Source organism: Carassius auratus, chromosome 21 (genome assembly GCF_003368295.1).
Source record: "Carassius auratus strain Wakin chromosome 21, ASM336829v1, whole genome shotgun sequence".
In the NCBI taxonomy this organism is placed as follows: Eukaryota; Metazoa; Chordata; class Actinopteri; order Cypriniformes; family Cyprinidae; genus Carassius; species Carassius auratus.
Genome location: NC_039263.1, coordinates 987,786 through 1,009,073, shown reverse-complemented (window position 1 = coordinate 1,009,073; position 21,288 = coordinate 987,786). Strand labels below are relative to the sequence as shown.

At 38.4% G+C, this 21,288-nt stretch overlaps 1 protein-coding gene across 1 annotated transcript in view; it reads left to right on the top strand.

Annotated features, from left to right (window-relative positions):
• Positions 1–5,198: 5,198 nt before the first annotated feature.
• The window catches only part of LOC113038168 (rab proteins geranylgeranyltransferase component A 2-like), a 56,812-nt gene continuing 40,722 nt past the window's right edge, over positions 5,199–21,288 (top strand). The window contains exons 1-5 of the mRNA XM_026195401.1: positions 5,199–5,266; positions 18,051–18,117; positions 18,252–18,324; positions 18,489–18,619; positions 19,821–20,051. Of these exons, the coding sequence (XP_026051186.1) occupies positions 5,215–5,266; positions 18,051–18,117; positions 18,252–18,324; positions 18,489–18,619; positions 19,821–20,051 (554 nt within the window). The 5' untranslated portion in view covers positions 5,199–5,214. The remainder of the gene's footprint in view (positions 5,267–18,050; positions 18,118–18,251; positions 18,325–18,488; positions 18,620–19,820; positions 20,052–21,288) is intronic.

The following is a 21,288-nucleotide window of genomic DNA, read 5'->3' as shown; positions in this document are numbered from 1 at the left end:
TGACGGAGCGGCTGTGTTTTAATAGCATCAGTCTGTCTCTCTCATCTAAAATATTACACTGAAGCCAAAAGCAGATCAGCACCTTCTCTCGGTGTGATGAAATGTTTCTGCATTCATTTCCACCTTACGCAAATCAATAACAACAATAAATTACAACTGAGTTTAATTGAATGTTGTTTCTAATTTTACTGTCACTCGTGATAAATATTTATGTCCATTACAGCTTTTTAAATTCATTACGCTTCCACATCTTTTCACTCAACGGATTGCTACATACATCAGCAGTTCAGTAATCCATTTGGGCTGCGACAAGTGCCAAAAAGTTGCCCGACTCTTAATTTAGAGTAAAATATCACCCTTTAATACTACTTAAGAATAGACAAGCTGTCACTTGATTATGCTCAACTTACTTAATTTCTCAGAGAAAGCCACCGCAGATGATTTAAGGACAGTCTTCTCACACTTGCTTCCAAATCACGGGTGACTGGACCTTCTTCTAAGAGCCTCATGTTTTCGAAGAGACATCGGTTGTGTGCGGCACTGTCCATCAACAAAAATTACTCTGGGAGAAAAGTGGCCTAAGGAGGTTAACTGTTTCGGTCACATCAGACTGAAATGTGTTATTTCATTTTTCAGCTCCTGGGTAGTGCAGCCTTCAGCGCTTTGAATGAGTGATGTGGACTTATGGTAATGGACAACGTTACGTAGAAAGGTCCTGTTGTGCCGTAAAGTGCCTGTTGGAATCCCAGTGAGCAACTGACGACAGAACTTTCTTTTAAATTATCCCTTTAAATCAGCATTATTTAAAAACAATATAACAAATACTACATTATAATACAATGCAAATTAATTACAAAGATTTGTTATATTCAATTCAATACAATTTAAGTTTATTTGTATAGCGTTTTTTACAATACAAGTCGTTACAAAGCAACTTTACAGAAAAATTACATTTCTACAATATTTAGTAGTAGCTTATAAGTGGTGACTGTCAGTTTGTGCGCATATGACAGGATTTTTCAAAAAAATTAATACAAGACGTAGTCAGCCAGACGATAAACATTATTAAAAGCAATTATTAAATGATGCAGTCACACATGTAGCAATATTTGTTAGTTCTGTTTGTTGATTCAGGGTTAGCATCATTTGGGGTCCTCTGAGGGTCAGCATCATCTCTTCTCAGGTGTTCTGGATCCAGACTGGAGCTTGTGTAATTCCTACTGTGGCAAAACATAGAAACAAATAGAGACATCATTAGCATGGCTGCTGTTCCAACAAATTAAAATTAATTAGTTTAACCCAAGCTAAAGAATAAGAAATGCGCATTTGATCAGATACAACTGCAGTCGCAATTTAAGAGATACATTATTTGAATGCTTGGCGAAAATGATGCGTTTTTAATCTAAATTTAAACAGAGAGAGTGTGTTTGAACCCTGAACATTATCAGGAAGGCTATTCCAGAGTTTGGGAGCCATTATATAATTTCACAAAGCAATGCACAAGATTAGAAACAAAATATTTATTAAATAATATTTATTTATTAATGCATGCATGCATTCCTTTATGCATTTTGTAGTTGCATTAATGTAGTTTACGTTTAGACAAAATGCTACCACATTATATAAATATAATGAAAAATTATTAAGAAGATTTGTTATATAATGTCACAATGCAATGCACAAGATTAGAAACAAAATATTTCTTAAATAATATTTATTTATTAATGCATGCATGCATTCCTTTATGCATTTTGTAGATGCATTAATGTAGTTTAAGTTTACACAAAATGCTACAACATTGTATAAATAAATGAAAAATTATTAAGAAGATTTGTTATATAATGTCACAATGCAATGCACAAGATTAGAAACAAAATGATATTTATTTATTTATGAATTTATTATTTTTATGTTTTTTTATGCATGCTTTTGGGGTGAAATTAGACCTAGATATTTTCTTGATGAGATTTAAAAAGATAAAACGATACCTCAAAACTCGTGGCATGTCAATACGATGGTGATACGTATTCATTGGGGCATTTCTGCATCACCCATGCATTCCCTGTGTGACACACTCTGATAACCGATCTCTAATTTCATTTATATTTATGGTGAGATTTATAATGCAACAATGTTCTGGTGGATGTTTCATTTGGAGAGTTTACGAGGGGCCTGACAGATGGTGTCATTGTACGTTGCTTTGCCACCGCTCACCTCTCTCTACTCAAGATGCCCACCCTCAAAAAGAGCTGAGAGAGAAATTAAATGAACTGTGAAGTCTCCTTGAATTCCACTTCAAAGTTGCATTTAAGTATGAAAAACTTTGCCACAGTATTTCGCAATCACCGATTGAATGAACGCCAGATCTTTGAACAAACACTGCCGGCGAAGGCTGCAACTTTTCCACATCTAGTTTTGGTCGTGGTGGCTCTGTTGGATGGATTGTTTATTCTTTACTCGTCTGAATCGTAATCTTAATCCTTCTTAATCAACTCTGGCTCTCCAAAGTGCTTGTAAGATACAACAGTTTAGCAGGAGACGGTAAGACCCGTCCTTGGAGATGTCTTTACCCGGCCTGAAAGTAATAACGGGCAACAAAACAGCAAAGTAGATGTACTCTCCAAACACAGAAGCTGTGAATGAGGACTCTTAGAAGCCAGCATCAAAGCCTGAGGAACTCACAGAAGACTGCGACTAAAGGTGTGGGCTCTCGCAAGATAAAGAGCGCTTGATTCTTGCGGAAAGCACTGTAGCACTCGTCGCCTTGATTTCGCCTTCAAAACCAGCCAGAACTAAATGCCTCTGAACATACGTGGTGATGGCACACGATGAAACCCCACACAAAATGATTTCAATCCACACAGGTTTTGCTTTTCATTTCTTCCTCAGATAAAAAAAAGAGCCGTATCCCCCAGAGAACAAGCCGTTGACATGCAGACACCCCTCCATCACAAACACTGCGACAAACTCTCTTGTTAAAAGCATCCCTGGTGTGTCAGATATGAGAGAGAGGGAGAGCGAGCAGGAGAAGAAAAAAGGGTTCTCCTGTTGTAAGCCATCTGTCTTGTTTTCCGCTGTTGTTTTAAGCATGGACAAGACTTGCTTAAAAAGCAGACTAAAGAAGATCAAGTGTCACCAATCTGTCTTATTTGAAGCTATAAACACCTGTCCCTATTCCGGCCTAAGAAATAAGTATCAGTGACAGAGCCTGTGATGTTAAAGTCAAGAAAGCTGCGGAAAAGAAAGGTCTTAAGGGTTATCCGTGTTGCTTCTTTCTGTTTCGGGAGATATGGTCATCTGTCTTTGTTTACCAATGAACTACACAACACCAAAAAAAAAAAAAAAAAAAAAAACAGTAATCAGAAAATAGAAAGCAAGTTCCTCACAGCACGCTTTTACAAGATGATTTTTAAAACCCTTGACTGGCGATGAAGAAAGCCGCAGAAACATCTGGAACATGCAGATAGGAATATTCGGAAAATAGACAAAGCTGCTCTGAAATATATTCTCCGGTGCATTCTGGCATATCTCGAGATAAGGAGAATGTTCTTGAAATATATGAATTATAAGTGGGCAACCCCTTAAGATGCTAAAAAGGCCCTTGTTTCAGGAGCAAATGGTTCAGAAGCTTATGCTTTAGAGATATGTGTAATCATTTGAGTGAGAAAAAAAAAATGGCAAAAGTTCTGTGAAATTATATCAACCAATTTTCTTTTTTAATTTTCTTTTTAAAAAAGCAACACAGTTTGTTATAAACGCTTATATGTTCTAGGTTCAATGCCATCTATAGATTTAAGACCATAAAAAAAAAAAAATCATACAATCGAAAATGGGACATGTACAATTGCTAATAACAACTTGTATGCTATATATATATATATATATATATATATATATATATATATATATATATATATATATATATATATATATATATATATATATATACATATATTGTTTTGTAGTCACCAAAAAGTACAAGTACAGTTCTACTTGTAATGGAATGTCTTAGCCCACTTCTGTTGTAAGTACATTACTGTAAAATGTGATTTTTGTTTGATTTTACAAATGATTTGCCAAATTATAATGCATTATTGCATGAATAATGGTTGTATTTAATTGTTCCACAATTTTTATGATATAATAACTAATAACTAATAATAATAAATCGTTTTTTACAAGGTTCCAAATTGACACTTGGATTAAAAAAAATATTGACATTAAAATTTGCTAGAATACGTTTCATAAACTTCTTTAATTTCAGTAATTAAATGTTCTCATATATTTTTGAATTAATATTTCTAATAAGAAGTTAGATGTCTTTAGATTTGATTTTTAAAAAATACATCTTGATAGCTGGCTGTCAGTGACTGTGAGAGCCAAGAGGGTATTTTGACAGCTCATCATTAACACCTCTTCCCAACTCCTGCTATTTGAAAAAACAATATTCTGTTGTTGGCAGCAGCTGGGAACATAAGCCATCAGCGAATAAAAAAATAAATAAAAAAAGCATACTGATCCATTTTCAATAGCCTCACCTTGTGTTTGTAGGCTATGAATATTAAAATAAGTCTACCTGTTGAACATTTTGAACATTCACTACTGTGCAAAAGTATTAGGCCATTACATTTTCACCAAAAACAACAACAACATTGTTTTATGAAAATTATTTCTATATTTTGCATTAGTGGGAAATATTGGTTTACATTTCCAAACATTCCTTTTGCCAGTATTGGCCTAAGGCTTTTGCAAAGTAGTGTATGTTATACGGAGATAAAAAATTAATATTAGATCATTACATTAAGTTATGTTGTATTAAATTAAATTAAAAATCGTTAACACTTGCTATTTCTTCATGGTTGTTATTGGCCTATGTTTATGTTTGTGCACTTTAACTAAATAATATCCATGAATGGTGTCTTCATCATATTTCTAATTAATATCCATAAAAAAAACCCAGACAATTTCGCAGGAGACGAAATCAAATAATTAGGAGGCATGTGAAAAATGTCAACAAAAAGTCTGAATAATTCTTTAAAAAGTTTTTAAAAAGTACTTTTTTTTCTTCTTTCGTTTAAAACACGGAGGATTCCAGTTCTGAAAAAACGTTGTGTACAATTTGGCTACTGTGTGTTTAAATATAATGAATGTTTTAGGCAATAAAAAAGTTTACGTCACGATATAGCGTGTCACGTGACAGTGTGTAGTTTCAAGATGGCTGCGGAGGAGCTCCCATCTCAATTTGATGTTGTCATTCTCGGAACAGGTATGAAATATCAACATTAACATGATCATTCTTAATGGTTTGCGCTCCAGAGGTTTTTCTGTGCCTGGTATTGTTGTGGGAAATGAGTGTAGAATGACGCTCTCTGTGTTTTGCCACAGACACAGCGACATATGAACGCTAAAATAAATGGGGCTGTGTTTTTGACATGTATGATGGAGAATAACATGTATTTGTTTTGACAGTTATCTGACTGCTGAATTGTATAATTGGAGCGAATGTGTAAGAAAGCGCAAAATAAAGCTGAGAATAATTAGCTGTGTTTGTGTGCTGAACTCTGGGTGAATTCAAATGGATAATAATAATTGATTATTACAGTATCATAAACACGAATTTACCGCAGTTATTAACATGAATAGCACATTTAGTATCTATTATTTAACCTTTTTTTATGAGTTACCTTTCTGTTGTCTTACTGTATAAAAACAAGACATTCTTTAAATCTGATAACTGGCAAATAATTATTATTATTATTAACACTTAATATGTACAACAATTAATGATAACAATTAGTACAGAATTTTATGAACAACATATTGTTTATTTTTTTATTTAGATTGTTGTCTGTATAAATCAAATCTAAAGCATGGTGTTAATATAAGAACAATAACAGCAAAAATAATAATAAACATGATTGTTAACACTTAATATTTACAGCAGTTATTATAAAAATAATAATTTTATTGGCTTAATAACTTTGTTGTCTAATTTGTTAATTGTTTGTTGTCTGTATAAAGCAAAAGCATATGGGTAGTAATAAAAATAAGAATAATATTATAATAAATAATGTGCGCTAGGGTTGCCCGATATTGGGGAAAAAATTACATTGCGATATTTTATTTTTCTGCGATATATATTGCGATATGAAATCTAATAAAAAAAATTCTTACAAACAAAAATGGGGTGAGCACACTTCCATTCTCATTTTAAATGATTTAAACATCGACACCATCATGTCAATTGATTAATATCCGCGAGGGAGAGACAGCAAGACAGCGCTCGTATTGTTTGAAGATGGTGAGCATGCGGCCGGGGGTCTCTCTCTCGCGTGCACTCTCTCTCTCTCTCTGCCCTGTCAAAACTCTCACTCTATGATGGTTAAGCTGTGCAGTTAATCAGCGAATCACATTCGTCAAGGCCCGGGGAGCAGCTGGCCCGTACAGTTAATTAATAACAGATCAACTAAGACAGCCTACATCGCACATCCTGCGATGTGACTATTGTGGATTCGTACATCGCGATATCGATGCTTAAACGACACATCGTGCAGCCCTAATGTGTGCTCATCCGAAGCGTGCAAACCCGCGACTCAGAACGTTCGCAAATATTAAGCTCTCTCTTAAGTGGTGTGTTTAATAGGGCTGTGCAAAAAAATCAAATGCGATTTTCATGCACATCTCGTCAGTGGCGCTCCTGTGATTAGAAGTACATCTCCAGCGCGTGCGTTCAGATCAGGGTTGCCATGCTTTCAAAACAAATCCAGCCCACTTGCTTCTCAAAACTAGCCCAATCGCATTTCCAGGAGGTTCACTGATAAAAATTCGCATTTTAGGGGCTAAACATCACGTTACTGGTATTGGGGTCGCTTCAACCCACGGACATGAAAAACAACCGCAGACTTTGCAACACTCGTTCAGGTGGAGAACTTTTACTACACAAAAAACTGAAAATCACTGTTTATTGTTTGGATCTTTATTGTATTTATTTGTGATGTTGCTTGCAGTTGGATAGAATATTCTTCTTTCTGTTTTTTTTTTTTTTATTATTAGAAAGTACAGTTTTTCCATAAACATAGCACATATCAAACTGTACCGAAACCATGACTCTAAAACCGCTAACTAAAGTCAAAGTCAGTTTTTATATGAAATATTTTATATTAAGTAAGTTTTATCCAAAGCAACTAGCAGTAGTACACTTATTACAGAAACATCTCCCTTGTGGTAATCTGGGATTCTAGGCACAACGGCGATGGCTTGGGCTTCTAACTAAACTAACCAATCAAGGATGCACAGTGGGTTTTACAGTGGACAGTTGTAGTTTAACATTCCCTGGCCTGGTCTAAAGTTTAGCCCTAGTTCTTTATTGAGTGCATCAGTGCTTTAAAGTAGTGCACAAACCATTTTGTCGTTTAACAGACCTAGAGCTGACCCTGACTCTGTGACCTGCTTCAAACATGCCACTGAATTGTAGGTTTGTGCTGCGGACCCTCTGGAGGATGGCTACTTTACTGGACTGCGTGGTGCAGAGCGAGACCCCTGGAACCATACTGTCCTCTTTCTCTCTCGTGTCCTCATTCAAAGCACAGAAGTGTGTTTATATGCAGGCCAGATCCTCAGGACAATGCTGAAGCCAGCAGGAGATGAAGTTACTCCCTGGTGCAGAGCATTGTTCTTCACAACAGGGAGGAGAGGTAGATGGATAAAAAAGAAAAAGAAAAGAGGGGTTAGTGCGATGGCTAAGAGCAACGTTCTCGTGCTGTGATTGATGGTGTGCAAATGAATATATCTGGCCCACTTCTGGTTCCGCTCATGCAAAACCACCAGAGCCAGTTGGTCCCAAGGCAAGCGGTGACACGGGGACACTCACAGCTTGGACTATTTCTGCTCAGACTCCGTTCCGTGTCAAGGTTGCTCAGACAAGCGTGCTTGTCCCAGACTCCCTAGTTACCCCCGTTTTTGCTGCTGGATATGGCGACAAATGAGGATATGGACAGGGAGCAGTTGTTAATGAATACTGCGGCCTCCATAATGATGCCTGCTAGACCCTCTGACTGTGTGAAGGACTGTGTTCCCGTCGGTCGCAGCCTGTCAGCTGGTGAACTCGCACCTGACCCGGCTGTCCCCGGAGAGCCCATGCTCAGGGTCTGCTGAGGTGGGAGCAGATGCCCGTGGACCTTTTCATTTTTTATATTGTTTGGCTCAGAGGCTTAGAGTGAAATAGAATAATCAAGAACAGAACGGCAAACTGAAATTCCCCCTGGCTTCAGGTTATTTTCCTGCAGTTGGTGTTGTGCAGTGTGTGGAGTTAATCGGGTTCAATGGATGACTTCCAGAATCAGCTACAGCTATATCTCAAGATTTCCAAGATTTTTTTGTTTGATGTGAAACTTCGTTAGGTCTGATATCTACAGAATTAGTATCTTTCAAATATATGCTTTTATATCTGTGCCCCAAAATGAACTCAAGCAAGGCAGCAGTATATGAAATTCTCAGTATATTTTAAACAAAGCCAAAATAGAGTGGGAAGATAATAAAAAAATAAAATAAATAAATGGTTAACAAAAAGTCGAACTCACTCTCAGGCCAGCCAAGATGTATAGGAGTTATTTCTTAATTTAAATAGAAATAGAGTCCAGCTGATAAAAACACCACAGTAATCTACAAGTAACTGACAAGACTCCAGTCATCAGTTCCTTTGTTACTCCTATGAATTTGTTATTGCATCAGGTGTGGACTTGAATGGGTTTGAATTGGTCCATGCAAAGGAAAATATTGACAACATAATAAATATGCAGCGGCTATATGCGCTAAGTGCAAATAGCAATAGATGCTATTCACAGTAAGTGAAAATAACAATGGATTCTATTTGCACTAAGTGAACATAGCAGTATTTCTAAGCTAAATGCTATTTACACTAAGTGCACATAACAATAGATTCAATTCAGAGTATGAACAAATAGCAGTATGTTCTTTGCAATACATGTAAATTGTAGTTGAATGAATGTTTTTTATACTTTGTGCAAATAGTGGCACCCATTTGCACCTCTGTATGGTAGAACGTTATAAAACAGTGTGCAGTAATAACACATTGAGTGTAAATTTTCCTATGTATTGAAATTATTGCATAGATGCCACCTTGTTGGGACAGTGAAGCCCCCCCCCCCCCCCCCCATGTCTATCCCTGAACCTACCTGAGCATTTTGGGATTTTTTTCCCCCCTCGTCAGTCAGATGGAAGTCAGTGGTAACCAAAGTTGTTTGATACCAAAATTCCTCAAAATATCTTCTTTTGTGTTCAACAGAAGAACGAAAGTCATACAGGTTTGGAATGACATGAGGGCGAGTGTATGGTAACAGAATCTTAATTTTTGTGTGAATTATTCCTTTACTAGACTATAATGTCAGAATGACCTAATGAATGTAAGGGACTGATTTAGACAGTATATTTCTGCATTGCTCTGCTTTGTGATAATGAATCCATAACCCTGGTGCAGAGTATTGACATTTCAAGTATTATGAATGATTATTTAGTATTGTAAAGCTTTGAAGTTGTTTGGTCCATTTTCTGTTACAGTGAGCATGATAAAAGGTTTTTCTTCATGCTGCAATTAAACACTCGCCAACCTATCAGATATAAGCTCTTGTCTGGAATTGCTACTTGCGCATAAGGATGCACTAATGCACTGACAGCTACTCTGCAAACTGCTAAAAGTCCAAACATTAACTGTATTTAACAGTATTTCATGATGAATGTATATTAAAACACAGCAGCTGTAGAGACTAAAGGATGCAGACAATGTGAAGGTACAATACTCTTTACTGAAGAGCATTGTTACAGGCTCAGCTATCATTGGCTGACAGGCCTGACTGAGATGCACGTTTAGTTCATCTCGTATCAGAGCTGTTCCCTTACCTGCCGCTAATAGAGCAGCAATGAAGAAATTTCACCGGCTCGCACTTTGAGCCTGGGTTAATGTAACTATTCATCTTGCTTGGACCCCATGTGCCTTTAGCTTGAATAGCCTCTATTAGCAGTCATGTGATTGCAGAACACCTTCACATATATCCCTGTGCTCTTTTCAGGTGATTGATTTCTCATGGCCCTTGAGCATTAGTGTGGAATTGATTGTTAGTAGGACCTCCAATGGGCCTCGTAGTCACAGACTGCTTGTAGATTGTCAGTGATCATTGTAACAGGGTTTATGACTTTGGAACTTAATGTTTTTCTGTTAGACATCTACATCTAGATTTTATTTAGGCCGATGCTGACACTCGCTTCATTTGAAGAGGTTCGATTTTTTTTTTCTCTGCAGCTTAAGTTTGCAGTTTGGTTTGTGGGTCACTGACATGACACTCATACTAATTACTTAAATACATAAATAATGCAATGCATGCATACAGTGACTTGAATAGAACTCTTCTATGATGAACATGATTTTAATTCATCTTAATGTTGGGGGGAAAGCCTTATTACAAGAATGAAATTGAATTAGATTGTTAAATTTTACATGATGCTTCCTCCCCCAAAACATAATAATATTTATGAATAAATCATTAATAATACCTGTAAAAATACTTCTGACACACAGTCTCTAAGTACATTTACATATTTAAAGAATTTGCCACTGATGATTCAAACAAGAGTTTTGAGCAGTGTAGATTAGATCTTCTTGTTTGTTATTTCTCCGACCACAAATGCAGACATTGTTTTATGTTTACGCAGTGCAATCCGCAGTGCGTTAAAAAACTGTATAAATCATTATAATCAGTCATTATTTCCCCACTTGTGCAACAAATGCCTAGTTTATAATGGTTTTATTGTTTTTGACTGGGACACGGCATCAGGGTATGTTAAGACACCATTCCTCTTATCACGCACAATGTTTGTTCTGTTCGATCATAAGTGCTCTGTGAAGTGGACATCACCAGATATTCTGCCACCAGATATTCCTTATTTACAGAGGTATATGATGTCATACTTATCCATGTGTGAAGATGCTGCAGGCAGCAGCGCAGCACACATCCATAAATGAATGTTCAGAGGTGAATAAACTTTTCTTTTCTTTTTTAAAGGATTTCCCCTGCTCAGGGAGTAGGGAGCAGTGAACCTGGTGCAGGGATCAAATCATTCGGAATGCAGTTCATGCACGTAGCGCTCTTTTTGTTTTCTGCTTTTTTTTTTGCATAACAGCAACATCTTAACAGAACAAAATAGGCTAGAGCTGCAACTAAGGACTATTTTTGACTAATCTAATCGACTAATCTAACAGTTATTTTTTCGATTAGTCGACTAATCTAACGATGATTTTTTTTTTTACAATAAATAATTAATCTAATGTTCTTTTTTTTAATTAGCTAATGAATCCTTTGGATAACTTTACCAAAAAGTATAATATTTCAACCTTTATTCATTTTCAACTTATGGGGTTGAAGTTTTTACAGTATAAAATAAATAAGAGGCAAAGAAAATTATTTTACTATGGTAAATATGAGCTTATGATAGCATTTATAATTAAACCACAGTAGCCATAAATTTACAGTTGTCAGAGACGTCATGAAATGTTCTTTAGCATCACAAAACATCAAATGTAGTCAGGGTTCTGCTATGGTTTAGCATGGTTTACAGAGATCTGGAGCTGATTCGGGGTAGCTCGGTGGTTTGTGACTGTTGTCTCACGGCGCGCTGTCTTTTAAGGGCCGTTACATAGTCAACGCGAGCAAGCAACGCGAGCGATGCGCTCCCTTTCATAGTCTAAACCGTGGACGCAAGCATCACGGGCGATGCGTGTATGCAATACACCGCTCACACAACAGGGGGTAGTAGAGTCGGGTGATACTAGTAGCGTCGGGTCGCGTGATATTCAGATCACAATGGAAACTGAAGAGGAGTGTATTCTGTTGCTGATGAACTATCGTATAAATGTGGATGAATATGTATGTTCGCATAATTTTTCCTCTTTGCCCGCCATTGTATTCAAACCTTCTTCTTCTGTAAACACAATATACTTGAATTAATGTACAATACTTGAAATGTCGCCCCCACCGACAACGCATAGTATTGCGTGCATCAGCGTGTCGCGTATCAAAAACTAGGACGACACATTTGGCTACGCACCGACGCATAATGGCGGCCGAAGCGTAACGATGCGTAGCCTCGGGGACGCGTATGCGTACAGATGCGTTGACTATGAAACGGCCCTAAGGGGCCGTTCACATATCATATCTATTATGCGATCAAGTTCTTTATTTCCAATGTAGGCGCGCGATAAGCGCGCTCATAATGGAAGCAAGGCGGTCGCGACGCGCTCGTTTTTCCAGGCGCGTCCGCACCGCATCGAGTTAAAAACATCTCAACTTTTCAGAATGCCGCAAGCGCAAGAATATCAGACCTGAACCAGGAAGTTGGTCACCAGATCACACGGTAACCAGCTAAACCGTAACACCGGAGAGCGCCCAGATGTTTTCCTCTGAGGTGCTCACGCATCGGAGTTGTGCTCCCGTGGTTCACCATATCGGTTTTACAAAGGGAACAAAGGGCCATTTTATTTGTCCTCTGTTTAAAGTATTCACATACTTTTGATAACAATGGTCTCTGTTTTTGTGATAGAATGCAACTTTCTCCATTCCCAATATGCCATTACGCGAGATGTAAACAGTGTGACGCGTCGACGCATTTCATGCACGTCAACGTATTTTTGTAGTCGACGTAATCGATGACGTCGACGCGTTGTTGCAGCACTAAAATAGGCTTGTAGCTCTCTTCTTACGAGCTGGTTATAAGAATCAAGTGTGTTGACTAAGAGGGACATTCAAAATATGCATAGCATCAGGGACTGGGATTGGAAACCACTGTCTTAAGGGGCGGAACATTACCGCCACACGCTGGATGCATTCGGCTAACCACAATGCACTGGATAGCTGGCCAATCAGAGCACACCTCGCTTTTCAGACACGCACATGTACATTTAAACTCAGATGTAGATTTAAAGTTAAAAACAGTACAGAAGTTGTAGATCTTATTTTTCACAATACTAATTTTAACAGTAAGGTGATTTTGAGAAGGAAATGTTTCACTGTCACTGCTTCATTTTCTTATTGTTAATATACAGGTGCTGGTCATATAATTAGAATATCATCAAAAAGTTTATTTCACTAATTCGATTCAAAAAGTGAAACTTGTATATTATATTCATTCATTACACACAGACTGATATATTTCAAATGTTTATTTCTTTTAATTTTGATAATTATAACTTTCAACTAAGGAAAATCCCAAATTCATTATCTCAAAAAATTACAATATTACTGCATTAAGACCATTACAAAGAAAATATTTTTAGACACAGAGCTCTGTGAACAGCCAGCCTCTTTTGCAATGTCCTTTTGTGTCTTGCCCTCCTTGTGCAAGGAGTCACTCGTCGTCTTTTGGACAAATGTCAAGTCAGCAGTCCTCCCCATGATTGTGTAGCCTACAGAACTAGACTGAAAGACCATTTAAAGGCTTTGCAGGAGTTTTGAGTTAATTAGCGGATTAGAGTGTGGTACCAGGTGTCTTCAATATTGAACCTTTTCACAATATTCTAATTTTCTGAGATACTGAATTTGGTATTTTCCTTATTTGTCCGTTATAATCATCAAAATTAAAAGAAATAAACATTTGAAATATATTGGTCTGTGTGTAATGAATGAATATAATATACAAGTTTCTTTTTTTGAATGGAATTAGTGAAATAAATCAACTTTTTGATGATATTCTAATTATATGATCAGCACCTGTGTATATATAGCAATAAATATTGTATCGTGGACTTGATATCGCAATAATATTGTATTGTGACATTTTGATATCATTACATGACATTTAAATTAATGGGATGAAAATTGCTCTGCCTTACATATACAGTCAAGAATATGCATCAGTGATGCCACACACTTTTAAATCTTAAATTCAACTATTCCTCACACAGAGCATCATATAATTTTAGAAGAGTTGGAATATAGAGCAAACACTGTGTGGACCACTTTTGTGCTGCTGTTCCTTTATTTATTAAAAGGAATAGCAGCTCTGAGTTTCTCCCTTTGTGTTTTTATGGCTGAAGAAAGTCATACAGGCTCAGAACGAGGAGGCTGAGTAAATGATGACAAAATTTTCATTATTGTTGAACTCTTCCTTTACACTTCCCACAGATGGGAAGGAAAATATACAACAGCATGGTGTATATGTGAGAGAGAGATAGATAGAGGGGATGGGTGTCATAATGGGTGGAGTGTAAGAGAAGTGACCTGCCCTCTCCCTTTCTCTCTTACTCTCTCTCTCTCTCTCTCTCTCTCTCTCACACACAGTCCCTCCCTCGCTCCCTCAGCCTCGACTATAAATAACCAAAAAATGACTTTCAAGGTGCAGAGATAGAATCCATTTGGAATGTTCTCTGAAATGAAGAGTGATTTATGATTTCATACAATTCCTGCTGAAAGCATTTCGGGCTTTGCCCGGTCATCAAAGTCCTGCCAGCTCAAATCTATTATTTATCGCCCAGCATGTCTATGTGGCATCAGAACTTTATGGCAGGTAATGTTTGTCTTTAGCAAACATGATGTGAAAAAATCAATACCGGATAGGATAAATGGCATTAAAAGATGGCGGCCAGAGGTTCTTTACACTTTTTAAAAACATCTTCAGTATTATCTGGACAGATATATTGAGGCTCCTCGCACTGTCGCTGCTCTGGTAGGGGCGTAATTGAGATGCATTTGTTTTTAAACAGGCCACGTGAATTAATGTAATACTTTTCCATAAATATAATTAGGTTTCTTCAGTTCAGGTAATTTTATAAAATGATGCCACTGTAAAGCACAAAAGGATGCATTATTATTAGTTATTCCATAGTAAACATCTCAAGCTCTAATTTGATGCATTTCATCGGAACAGGATTGCAGGAATAGATTTTATCCATCAGGAATTTATTGGATTGTAAAAAACATTTTTTACATTGAATTGGCGCAATAAATTCAGGAACATGTGTTGTTAAAGTGAAGAGGTGAATTTCGATGTTATGCCATTGAGTCTGAATGATATGCCATTAAATCTGGACGATTTCACAATCCTGTTACAGACATTGTGGAGCCAGATTGTATTCATCAAGAATCAAATTGAAAAATTGACAGGAACAGGAATGAAGAGAACAGGAGGGGTTGAAAGTTGTTTTCGACAGAGTGATTTTAATTATTTTTTTAAGATAACGATATGTTTATTTTACACTAATGTGCGATGATAAATCAGCACAATAAAATCAGAAATTATGAAAGTCAACAGGGTGAAATTCTGTGTCCTGCCATTATATTTGGACAAAGGTTTTTCATCACATTGTAGGAGAACATGTGGGTGTCTAGAATCCCAGGATTCTCCATCAGTGAAATAGCCAGTGCTAGGAAAGATACGACGGACCTGCTCGGAATAAATCACTTTTCCATTGTGTGTGTGAGATGGGGCTGTGCAAGGCCAGATGAAGAAGAAGAAAGATGGAGGGACAGGGACGCTTCAGCGGCTTAATGGAGTTGTTTTCAGCCCCGGTGCTGCTCAATCTTGCTCTCAGGGACCCCACGCGTTCCGTCTGCCTTTATAGTGCAGCTTTGCCAAGTATGTAAACCTCAGCTCAAGCAGTATGTATGCTAGTAAATATACCAATTGGATCCATTGGTACTTTGGCTTGTGAGCTAGAGCTTGTACGAGCACTTAATTTTAATAGTCAGCGAGTTATCTGGGAAATGTTTACCTTATGTAAATGACTGTCCAAATGCTGTGCAGCATCAGCAATGCCAAATCCATGCTGCTTGCAGTTTTAAAAACTGTGCAAAAACAGTCATATGCCACTTGCTTATACAGTAGTCACTATATTCTTCTGTTTTATGGCTTTTGTATGTGTGTGTGTGTGTGTGTGTGAATGCTTCAAATGGATTAACATTTATGTATTTGACATTTGAGAGCATAGGCTGTAATTTAGATACATTTTTTAGATGGAAAAATGTAGTTTTACAAATGCTAGAAATGTGGATTTCTAAGGACAGATTGCTATCAAAGTTCCTAACTGATGACAAAGAATTGACAGAGCTGCCATCAAGTCTTAGACAGTGTTCTAGGTTATTACATGAAGAATTTTTAGGTCCTGTAATTAATTTTTTTTTCCAGAGTTGTGGTCCAGATGAGAAATTGAAAAATCAATTTAGAAATCGATAAATGAATTGAGAAGGTTATTATTGTATTTTGTTTAATTTTAGTCATTTGTGCATTTGCCATTTTCATGATTTTTTTTTTTCATTTACATTTTTTTATTCAAATTCTTAACATTTTCCTTTTGTATTTATAATGTGTTTATTTTATTTCAGCCTTATTTTCAGTAGCAGAAATGTTTTTAGTTATAGTTAACAATAAACCTGCTGAGAAATCAATCAATTAATAAAAAAAATGAATGCTATCAACCACTGATTTTTGGATAAATGTGGATAAATAAATGGAATCGACCATCTTAATAAAATATAAAGAAATAAACCAATAACTATTTATAAACAAATTGAAAATACAATGTATTATTAATATACAAATAATGAAAATGAACACTTCATTTAAATAATTTTCATTGATATATCATTATTTATAACAATTGGTAAAGTTAATTTTAATCGTTTTTTTAAGTGATCTTTGTTGATCAACACCCAATTAATTCTTTATCTATTGATGAATCCATTTTTCAAATAATTCACCAATTTATCAGTTTATTAATTCACTTCTTAAAGGGGGGGTGAAATGCTCGTTTTCACTCAATATCCTGTTAATCTTGAGTACCTATAGAGTAGTACTGCATCCTTCATAACTCCAAAAAGTCTTTAGTTTTATTATATTCATAAGAGAAAGATAGTCTGTAACGATTTTTCCCGGAAAAACACGACCGGCTGGAGGCGTGACGTGTGGGCGGAGCTAAAGAATCACGAGCGCGAATAGGCTTTTGCGTTGAGAGGATGTGGAAGCTGTGACATTACCGTGAGGGAAAACCCATCATCCAAAACAAACAAACAAAACAAACCATGGCTAACAGTCAGATTCAGCGTATATTTATGATCCAGAATCAGATCCAGAGGCTGAAACTGAACGAAAGCAGCAGCAGCAACGACTCGCTCCGAGCGGGGCTCGAACCCAGGTCTCTGGCATGGGAGGGGACGCACTAACAAGGAGGCAGAGATATTTGAAGCAGTTTTACTCACCACCTGCGGTTCCAAAACACGATCGTGACCCTTTTTCCCTTCTTTTGTGACTTTTCGCGACGCTCTCGCTCTGATCAGTAAATCGCTATACGGGAGCGCGCGCTCTTCCGGCAGAAGTGCCCTCAGGACCCATATAAGGAAATTCCGCTCCATCTAACGTCACACAGAGCCATACTCGAAAAGACTTTCCGAAACTTGTGACAAACCGGAAGGAGTATTTTGGGAACAAAGATACTCCTTCAAACGAACAACTTAATTTTTGAAACTTTGTCCATGTTTAGCATGGGAATCCAACTCTTTAACAGTGTAAAAAACTCAGTATGCATGAAATAGCATTTCACCCCCCCTTTAATTGATTTCTGAAATGTTTTTTGAGTGTCACGTTAGTGTCCCTGTACAAATGACCACACAGTATTTCAGTTGTCTGAAGCATTGTGGATAACTGGCAGCATATTTGTGGCAGAGCTAATGCTAAAATCTAGTGACTTGCTTTATTAGAAATGGGAGATGAAAGATTGAATGAAACACAATATTGTTAGCTGTGTCATTGTCCTTATGCTGAGTTGCTGTTTCTAACTGGATGTATCCGCAGCAGTTAAAGTGAATAAGCCTCCAGCGAGCCTTAATGCTTTTTGCATTAGAGCAATTGTGAATGCAGTTGGACTGCTTCACCATTTCAGCGATGTGTGCATGAAATGGTACGCATTTCGCAAATTGAGTGGAACTTTCAATTCAGAGAGAGACCGCAATGCTGGTCGGTGACAATGCTTTCTGTCTGTGTTTATTTCCCAGGCCTCACCGAGTCTGTCATTGCGGCGGCCCTCTCCAGAGTCGGACAGAACGTTCTGCATTTGGACAGGTAGTTTGATGCTCAGTGTCTATGAAATGAGATCCACGTAAACATTTATGTTCTTGCATGAAGCAGACGCTTTTATCCAAAGTGACAAAAGAAGAGCAACAAACACACAATTTTTTTATTTATTTTTTTAACAGGAGGAACTATTATGCTGGAAACTGGGCAAGCTTCACATTCAATGGCCTACTGTCATGGATCGAGGAATATAAGGTCAGTATTTTATCATTTTTTCACTTAGAAGTTTATGTGAAGTTTATAGGTAACTGAATGACATTTTTTAAAAACTGATACTACATTTGAGTGGTTTTAAGCTGTAGGTCACCTTGTGGTTTTGCAGTCAACGGTTGATTTTGGTTTGTAACGTGTGTTCTCAGAATCAGCAGGAGGTACAGATCACAGAGTCGGAGCAAGTATGGAGGAGCTTGATTGATGAGGGAGAGGATGTGGTGCCTCTCAGCTCTGTGGATTCCTCTATTTCCAACTTAGAAGTTTTCTGTTATGCCAGGTTGGCTTTCATTTTATTTACAATTAAAATGGTCTAAATGAGTCCTTAACAAATGATGGAAGACAGATCTTATGTGTTTTGTCTCTTGAGTGCACATTTGCTTTGCTTTTTATTAAATTGTAAAATATTATGTTAGGGTATTGTGCATTGTTTCAGAATAATAAACATGCTAGATAACAAACTAACTGAACTGACTATTAGGATAATTTAAATGTTACTTCTATTTTACGGTAAAAGGCTCTAAAAAGACAAATCATGAATAATATATACCGTATTTTTCAGACTATAAGTCGCACCTAAGTTGCATCAGTCCAAAAATATGTCATGACGAGGAAAAAAACATATATAAGTCGCACTGGACTATAAGTTGCATTCATTTAGAACCAAGAGAAAACATTACCGTCTCAAGCCGCGAGAGGGCGGAAGAGAGCGAAAAACTATGAAAAAAAGTGTGACTTATAGTCCGGAAAATACGGTAATAAATAAAGTAATTCATTAATAAAAATTAAAAATAAACGATACACAATGTTGCACTTCTATGCAATTCCTGATAAAATCCAAACAATTTTGACAGGTCTAATTTATTTTAATTGTATTTTTTTATCTAGCATTGTGAATTATATTTCGATAACAATAATGATGAAGGTGAACCTTAACAAATTAGAAACTAACTGTACTGCGTATTTTATAAAGCTAAAACTTTGCTTGTATGAAGTTCTTTATATTCCAGGTATTTTTAGGAAATCTAACCATTTAATTTGTGGCTTTAATAAAGACTTGTTGTCATGAGATTATTCAAATATACATTAAATACTGAAGAACATGTTATTATGAATGTAATCTAGTGCATTAATTTAGCAAATCCAGCTAAGGACACTGAATTTCTTTACTGAGGTAAATGTAACATTATGTGACATAATTTTTTTATTGTCTTTTTTTTTCTGCATTTTCTTTCGACATACCTTACATGTTTATTTATGCATATTTGGTGCTGTAAATAAAGAGGAAGACATGATCGGTCACGTGCTGCTTAAACTAAAGTGATCTGTCACACAACATTGAAGGGCGTCAAATGCGCGAATGCTCCGTTACCTTTCCTTTCTATAATCACATGCCGGGTCCGTTACCCCGTTTTGTTCCGGACCTCGCGTTTTACAAATTAAGCACTGGTCAAAAGGTATTTATTATTTGTCCTTTATAGTGAGGAAGAAGAGAAAGAAGAGGAAGCGAAGGGCCTTTTAACAAGCTGTCAGCCCATGAATGCTGAGACTGTGTCAGAAGAGACCGCCGGGGACTCTACAGTTACAGGTGACGACGCTACAGCAGCCGATGCTACGACGCAGAACGAGGAGCACAAATTCTCTGAGCCTAAGGAGGAGCAGCATACATCTGATATTTCAGAGCCCAGCCAATCACAGGAAGAGAAAGATTCGCAATGTGACGAGTCAGCTGCCTCCTCCCTGATTGTCACAGGCACCCCGTCCTAAATCGCCGCCCTTCACCAGGCTCCCGACTGGAGTGGGTGTGAGAGGAGGGGCGCTGGACGAGTCAGGGCTGGCGGCGTGTGATGGGGCACACCTGAAGGAAGTGGAGCCTCATTACCGCCGCTGGTTAAAAGCCCAACGCGCCTCTCCTCAGGAGACCGGTCTCTTCCCTGTGCATGCACACTGGTGTCCTCGTGGGTCCAGGAAGGGTGCGTTGAGGGACTCCCGCGCCACCAAGACGTGAGCTGCCGGACCCGCGATCCGGATGGGAACCGCACCCGTATACACGGCCGACGGGCCAGGATGCCGGGCCGTCCATCCCCTACCAGCGCCGCGGCCAACGAGAGAGACGCGGCCGCTAGGAGAAGCCGCCGCCCCTCGCGCCCCGGACCTAGGAGGGGGAGCGCGTGCGGCCGCCGGACTCCGCCCCTTGCCTGGACCCTTCCTCAATGAACACTGCCCAACCTACACAAGCCCTGCAGCACGACGAGGACACCAGATTCCCTGTTATTTTGGACACTTTCCCCCCTTTGGCCACTTTTATTCCCTTTGTTTTATGATTTCTGTTAATAAAAGCCTCTCCGAGGCCTGACGCCACGCCCACTGTGTCTGTCTTGTGCTCCTCCCGTGACACTGGTGGAGAATGCGGGCAGGCGGAGCCTAGACAGCGCAGTTGGGAAACGTCTGGTGACGTCACTCCCTCTCGCTTGCAAACGTTCGTGAGAACCCAGACTGGGACGGAGGAAAACTGGGGACAGCCTCCCAGCCACACAAGGGGTAAGTGACTTTTCCATTGTCATTTTACCCTGTGGTTGGTTGAGGCTGTCACTAAAACCCGGTTTCTCTGTCCCTGTTCTGGTGCGCTGCGAGAGGGAGGACCGCCCGGAGAGGAATCCCCGCCCACTCCGACCGTTTGGAGCCTGGTTGAGGATGGTAGCACTCCCGTGTGGGCGGCGCCCTGATGACGGGGATGTCGCTTGGGAGGGGGAATGTGACGAGTCAGCTGCCTCCTCCCTGATTGTCACAGGCACCCCGTCCTAAATCGCCGCCCTTCACCAGGCTCCCGACTGGAGTGGGTGTGAGAGGAGGGGCGCTGGACGAGTCAGGGCTGGCGGCGTGTGATGGGGCACACCTGAAGGAAGTGGAGCCTCATTACCGCCGCTGGTTAAAAGCCCAACGCGCCTC